At 38.0% G+C, this 7892-nt stretch overlaps 1 protein-coding gene across 5 annotated transcripts in view; it reads right to left on the minus strand.

Annotated features, from left to right (window-relative positions):
• Positions 1-6727, minus strand: part of disc1 (DISC1 scaffold protein) — a 56993-nt gene extending 50266 nt beyond the window's left edge. For 4 of the 5 annotated variants that reach the window (XR_013296183.1, XR_013296184.1, XM_077581946.1 and 1 more), the window contains exons 1-2: positions 6452-6727; positions 5196-5363 (exon numbers count right to left, since the gene is read on the minus strand). Coding sequence is in view for 3 of the 5 variants with exons in the window: in XM_077581946.1 (XP_077438072.1) it covers positions 5196-5268 (73 nt within the window). In the remaining 2 variants the exon portion in view is untranslated. Of the gene's footprint in view, positions 1-5195; positions 5364-5439; positions 5738-6451 lie in introns of those variants that run through there. The other variant, XM_077581945.1, reaches the window with a different exon arrangement.
• Between the last annotated feature and the right edge of the window lie 1165 nt (positions 6728-7892).

Below are 7892 nucleotides of genomic sequence, written 5' to 3' on the forward strand. Positions count from 1 at the left end.
GTGTGAGAGTTCCCAGGGTTCTGTTCCAGCTGTTGGGAAATACCAAAAACATACAGTCATCTCTAGTTAAGCCACGCCTGCCAGCCAGCTGAGACATTTGAATGTGTTTATTTTAAAAGCGATACAACTACAGAACAGAGGTTTTTCTATGCAGTAAAAAAACACACATTTTCCCACTTATTGTCGACTGAAAATGACATCACGCGAGCTGAGGAAATAAATAGCGACCAATCACGGCTCACCTGCTTTCTGGGTTTGGTCAGCAAACTGAGCCATGCTAGGTGGTTACCCGTTTCCTCAACACAGGTGATGTCATCTTCAGTCGACAGCAAGACCCCCCCAAAAAAATTTTAAGGTATGAATAATGAAAAAGTTATAACATACAAAATATTATTTTCTTACTGTTGAAAATGGCTAAATGAGTCAAGTATCCCTTTATTAACTCATTTACTGCCATTGACAGCTATAGACGTCAAAAATTCATTTGAACTATTTCTATTATTTTAACATTTTTTCCCTCATTTTTGTTAACAAGAGTATGAAAGCCTAGATTTTTTTTATTGTATTAGAACAGATTTAAAATTTGTGATTAATCGTGAGTTAGTGAAGTCATGCGATTAATTATGAATAAATAAAATTATCGCCTGACGGCCCTAATTTTTAATAATCTTTTCTTTAAAAAAAAAAAAAGATTACAAATTAAAAATATATATATATATATATATATATATTATTTATTTATTTATTTATTTTTTTTAAGATTAAAAATTAGGGGCAGCAGGCGATTACAATTTGTAATTGTAAATATTCGCATGACTTCACTAGTTAACTCACGATTAATACCTAATTTTATATCTGTTCTAAATGTACAAAAAAAATCTAGGCTTTCATACTCTTGTTAACAAAAATGGGAAAAAAATGTTAAACTAATAAAAAAATAGTTAAAATTCATTTTGGATGTCTATTGCTGTCAATGGCAGTGAATGAGTTAATAAAAGTCTGACAGAGGTAAGTTGATCTGTAGTGTTTTGTTGAAACTACCGCTACCACTAAACCCTTATTTACATATTATACAGACTTATTGTTTACCAAAAATAAAGGCCATGTACAAGACATTCTTAACAGTTGTAGGTCAAAAAGTTTGTCACATTGTCAAACGCAAAACGGGATTTAAAACAAATCTCGGCTTTAAATGACAAAAATTTACCGTGAAGGCAAAATATCAAAGAACTGATCAAAATGCTAAATCTCATCGTAGGTGTGATCACGTCCTTCATCCGAAGGAGGGCCGAGACGATAAATAGCCTGACTTGTCCTGACACCTGCTCCTTCCACACGATTACACGTTATGTGTAGGATTCGGACACAAGTCTAAATGGCGAGAATCAACGGGCTCTTTGTGTGCAGCTGCACTCTTTTATTTCGGACTTCTCTACCCAGTGCCCACTCTCGCACATTCTAAAGACACGGAGAGACTTTTGTGCTGGATACAGAGGGGGGGGGTAATTCTGTCATTGCAAAACCCTCCTTTAAAACTCAACTACAATTCATTTCTAGAACAGATGATCCATTTTCAAATGCCAATTTTAAGTCATATATAAGCATTTACTGTATATGTGTGCGCTTTGACTGAAACTAGAATAGCAAGTTATAGAACAACAACACCCCCCCACATGATGTCACTGCTCAACCATGTGACTGTGAGGAGCTAGCATGGGCAACAGGAAGCAGCACTTAGGGGAGAGTCGGGATATGACATTGAAATAGGAGCGCAAGTGAAAGGGTTTGAGCCCATTGTCCTCTTAAGTCCACTGGGACCTCAAACTCAAGCTCAGGTTACCCACTCTTTGTAAACGCGGCCACTGTCCCATAACCATTTACGTAATTCCACACTTAGTTCTCAAGTACAACTAGCCGCCATCTGTTGTGATATTTGTATGTATCCCCCACCCTCCCAAAAAAAAAACTGTGTCCTAAAAGGGGAAGGTCTTTTGATCGCTGCGACATAGCAAAACTTCGATTACACAAAGACGATTCTTCCCAGTAAAAAAGGGAAGGAAATGCCTCAGGGCCTCTTGTGTGTTGTCCGTCTTTGCTAAAGCCTTTTGGAGTTATGGCATTCACTGTTTCCTGCCGCTAAAAAAATGTCTGCCGGGAATCCCGACAGAAAAGTGAAAAAGGAAGACGCCCGCCAGAAGTGACTTCCTCATTAGCAGACGTCTCAGTGTAAGTGATTGCGGGTCCCAGAACGAGATGTGATCAAAAATTGCTTGTGTTTCAGACAAATGGGGCCTGATTATTTACTTTTGGAGATAAAAAAGGCCCGGTTTGCAGGCCTCAAGTTAAACACCGCGTCCCGTTGGTTGTTGAAAGTGCTTACGACCAAAGAGGGGAGGAATGCAGCCGATCTCATAAAAACACAGTCGTTTAAGGAACAAGCTCAGCAAGACACACATCAGCAGTTCAGCAAATCCACATGTCAGCAGGCTCCTGAGAAGCAGTGTGCCTCTGCAGATGTGCAACAACACCACATCACTTGTGACCCCCCCCCCCCCCCCACTGTCCGTCTGTCCGTCTGTCTAACTGTCATGGTGTGTTATGAGGCATTCCTCCAAAATCAGCTTTCCACTTCCTGTATGGTCACATGAGGGTCACAATCTGTTTTTGAGTATTGGGTGGCTAAACCACAGAAGCACACAAATATTTTTTGATGCGTTCCTGCAGTCTAATGTTGCTTGCATGACCTGATCATTGATATACGGTAGAAAGTAGGGGTGTGCCAAAAAATAGATTCTCATTTAGTACGATTCAGAATCAATTTTAAATGTCCCAAAATCGATTTTTTTTATTTTAATTATTTTATACTGTCTTCCCTTTGTTTGTGTGTGCCTTTATTGGGAGCGCTGTTCATGTTGGACCCGATTTGGCCACTTAGGGGCAGTGTGGTTCCATGCGATCTGATACACTGTTAAGTTGTAGCCACATTAAAGAGTAGAAGGGAAAAGTCACAATCAAGTTATTCCAATAAAAGGTGTTTTTTTTGCAGCGTGGAGCCATTCTTTTGAGTGATAAAAGTGCCGCGAGTAGCGCGCTAATTAGCATTAGCGAGTCAGACTGGAGTAAATCATTACGATTCCTTGAACATCAAAAAATTTAAGCAAAAATCATTGTCAATCAAATCATTTTGAATCAAAAAGCGTTCTTGAATGAAAATCGATTCTGAATCGAATCACACACCCAAAAATCGGAATCAAAGGGTCATCAAAATTATATTAGATGTTTAACAACCAAAAAATCAAGTAAAACAAATTGTTATTTTTGTAAATAAGCGAGCAAAATATTTCAATTGGATGTGGACGAAACTGTCAAAAATCCAGTTGCCGACGTGCGTCTTAACTAGATCTAATAGGAAAAATATAAATAGTGCCGTAAATAAGGGAAACCGCACTATTTATATTACATAAAATAGTTAATATGTAATTATGCATACAAAAATAAAAAGGTGCATATTGTAATGTATTCAGAATGTAGTAAAAATTGACATAGCAGTTAGCACTTTTGCCTCATATGCTTCTTCAGTTCCTTTATAAGACTCTAAATTGTCTTTTGGTAGTCTGGTGACCACTCCAGCGTGAACCCCCACCACCGCTCGTCGATAGTCAGCTGGGATAGGCTCCAATTAACTGAGACCATAACGAGGACTAGATGGATGGATGGATGGATGGAACTTTAAGGGACAGAATAAAAATGCTAGTAAATCCTGTCCTGTAATATACATAAAAAGTAATAAAATGTGGAACTATATATTAAAGATTGACAGTGAGCTCAGCCTTGTAGGTCAAAATTTAACTCATCAAAGTGTGGGAGGGGTTGTCTTTACCCTGTGACACACACTGGGATGCCTCACGGCTCATACGAAAAAACTGACACATGCATTTACTGACACATGCATTTACTCAAAAGAAGTACAAAAGTAGTAGTAGCATTTCTTTCCTTCAATGGCAGTACACATAACAACACATGCAGTACATCCATCCATCCATTTGCTGATGACCTGGATGGAGTCTCCTCTAGCCCATATCTGACTTTGCGTGAGCGGTTGGGTACACACAACACAACCATTCCCACCCACATTCACAACTAAGTAGACAATGCTGTTGTGAGATTGTTGGGTTGTTGGGTAGGGGTGGGAATCTTTCAATGTCTCACGATTCGATTCCGATTTTTGGGTCTGCGATTCGATTCAGAATCGATTTTCGGTTAAGAACGATTTTTGATTCAAAATGATTTGATTGCCAATGATTTTTGCTTCAAGCTATAGATGTGCAAGGAATTGTAATGATCTACTCCAGTCTGACTCGCTAATGCTAATTAGCGCGCTACTTACTGCACTTTTATCACTCAAAAAAATGTCTCCCCGCTGGAAAAAAACCAAACTTTTATTGGAATAACTTGATCATGACTTTTTCCTTTTATTCTCTAATGTGGCTACAACTTAACAGTGTATTAGACCGCGTGGAACCACACTGCCCCTCAGTGGCCAAACCGGGTACAACATGAACAGCGCTCCAAATAAAGGCACACACACAAAGACAAGACAGTATAAAATAATTTAAATAAAATCAATTTTGGGACATTTAAAATCGATTCTGAATCGTACTAAATGAGAATCTATTTTTTTGGGCACACCCTTAGGGGTGAGGCGGAGAAAATCCAAGCAAGCATGAGAAGAACGTGCACAAATTTAAACCCTGAATCTCAGAACATTATCTTGCCCTCATTAGGGTCACAGGTAGCCAGAACTGGAAGGTGGAAGCCGACGTCCCAAATGACTTTGGGCAAGGTACTGTGGTACACCCTGGACTGGTCGCCGATCAATCGCAGGCCACACAGAGACAAAAACAAACATTCAAACTCACATTCACAGCTGTGGACAATTTAGAGTCTTCAATCAATCTAACATGAATTTTTTGGGAATGTTAAAGGAACAGGCAAGCAGAAAATTCCAATCTCGAAACCTCAGAAATATGGGTTATATTTTATGTAACCACTAACCTTACATTATATATATGGATGGCGCTGTTACCGTTTTAACACATTTATATTTGCCCTATTCAGCCCTTTTTGTCCCTCCCCAAACCTGCTTATTGCTTTCTCCATAGCTTCAATAAGAAGGGGGGGAAAGATATTCTTACCTTCCATAAGTGCTTGGCTGGGGTGATGCAGAGAGTTGCCGTGGCATTTCAAACCCAACAATCCAGCAAACATATCTCCATGAAGAGGACGAAGAAGCCGACCGTCCCACAGCAGTGTGACGTCCAGCAACTACGCGCTGACACGGAGCATGACTGAGCTCACTTCCGCTGTGGAAAAGTCAAAGAGACTTCTTTGTTTAAAAACTAACCACTACTACACTGCGCAACTCTTTTTTTTTTCTACCGTCGTTGTTGGTTCTTTGTAAACATTTGCCCAATCGGAGAGTTTACGGAGTTTCTGATGCAAACGTGTCGTCCGGTTGCGCGCGAGCGGCAGTCAGTGCAAAGAAAAAATGGATGATCTTCTAGGAACTGCGTTCAAATATCCGACGTGGGATTGATTGACTGATGAAGAACTAAACGAGTTTTGCGTTGATTGTCGATCATGCGGATCAATGATCGGTCGATGCGCGCGCGGTCCGTTAGTCGCTGCCCTGTGTCGTGTTGGAGCTCCTACGCGGTGAGGAATTTGACTCCAACCTCCTTCAGACCGCCTCAATTCCACAGCAAGCATCCTATGAATGTTGGGAGACTCATCGCCGTATTTTACGCACACACGTTCCAACACACACAGTTACATTCATTTAAAGGGTTTTGGTGACAGTGGAAAAACGTTTTCTTTTTTTTTATGTTTGAAAAATGACATCAAGATATGTGATTTTGGCCAGTCCTTTCAATAATTTCAACCTATCAATTTAGTTTATGCACTAAAATAAAATAAAGACTATATTTATATTTTATTTTGTTCCTTGCTTTATTTTAATCTGATGAATGAAACGTTCTTAATTTACTAGTGTGCGCATGCGTCAGGTGGACGGAAAAATGCATTGAGACAAACTGCGTTGACTACATTTTATTATCAATATTAATTAATTTATATAATTATTTGTAATGCAACATTCATATATTTGTATTACTAAAAGTGATTTTATTGAATATTTTCAACATAAATACGTCATCAAATTTCCATTTCTTTGAGCGTGTGTTGGACAGGTACACTGCAAACTACCAAACAAAAATATATATATGGTTCAATAAATACCTCACTGGCACTTTCAATCAAAACTATAACTTTGAGGCAACTTTTATAAGAGCACAATTACATTGATACTTTTGGATATTACTGTTGCTCGTTCAATTCAAAAAGAGAAATTATTGTAAAGATGCATTGAATAAATAGGAATATGTATACTTGCCAGGAAGTCACTTCTCATGCAATATTCTAATTTCTTGCGATGGTTAAGTTTGGATTTTCATGGTGCTGGCGGGCACCCAAGGACTATATGAATAGCATCGTCCGTGGGATGGATGGTAATTTAAGAAAATGTTATTTCTGAAGTAGGCATACGTATCAACCACAATATTATAATCAAGTTCCACGCCCTCTCTTCCCTGCTCTGGACAAATAAGTGGTATCTCAACCCAGCACGTGCTGCATGCACTCCCTGGCCACACTATGTTAAAGGAGATGTGGGCCAGTGCCCCAAAAAAATGCACTAGCATCGCATGTGGTTACATCACCTGCTCTGTAGATTAGAAGCACTTAATGTCATTTGGCAAGCAAAGGAGCTAACTGCTTACTTAGAGGACACCTCATGACCCGAGAGGTTATCAGGTTTAAGTAGCCCAAACAGAACACATCACAACATAATTAATCCCTATATCCATTTAGTAAATGAATGGATGGACTGGTTGAAACAAATGATAGAAAGGTAAGCGTTTTATCCATTTATGAGTGAAAAAGAACATGTCAAAAAAAAAAAATTATGATTAGCCTCAGCGATTTTTTTTTTTTTAATATCCCATTATTTTAATGTTGCAATTTAAGTAAAACAGTTTCTATTGTTGAATCTCATGTTGGATAATTATCACATCTAATGAGTTTAATACATTTAAAATGTTGAAATAATTACCGTAAATCAAACCACATACAGGACAGAAACACAAAGTACTAATATTTACCAGCAGATGGCAGACTTAACCTTTTTTTTCCGCGCTGCCAGATGCACACCCAACAAATCGGCGGTAAGAAAAATATGCACAATTGGATAAAGACGAAAACCATTCAACACATTAATAAACTGTTCTTTTTTTTTTTTTTAACTCTGCAAGTTCTCAGCCGAACGCATAAAAGTGAAAAGCCCAAACATAGTCGATTGATAAAACAACAGTCATGTATGAACACAAGTGATGTGTCTCTTGAGTGAATGAGATAAGGAAGCGTTTTTTACTTATATATGTGTGTATGTATATGTTTTATATATATATATATAAATAAATAAAAATATATATTAAAAAGTATATATAAATATAAATATATATAAATATATATATATATATATATATGTGTGTATGTATGTTTTATATATATATATATATATATATATATATATATATATATATAAAATGTGTGTGTGTACATCAGGTGGCTGCCAGAAAATGGGCCTGAACAAAGGTCACATGCTCTACCTTAGATTATCTGTGTGTGATAGGGGAAGGGGAGGGCTGAGAGCGGAATAAAATAAACACACGCTATCAAAGAAACCTCAAGTCTTGCAAAGCATGGCATACTTGCTGCAAAACTTTTATCCATATAAAACAGCTGCAGTAGTCAGAATGAAAAAAAAATACAATGTC

This window comes from Vanacampus margaritifer, chromosome 12 (assembly GCF_051991255.1).
Source record: "Vanacampus margaritifer isolate UIUO_Vmar chromosome 12, RoL_Vmar_1.0, whole genome shotgun sequence".
NCBI lineage: Eukaryota > Metazoa > Chordata > Actinopteri > Syngnathiformes > Syngnathidae > Vanacampus > Vanacampus margaritifer.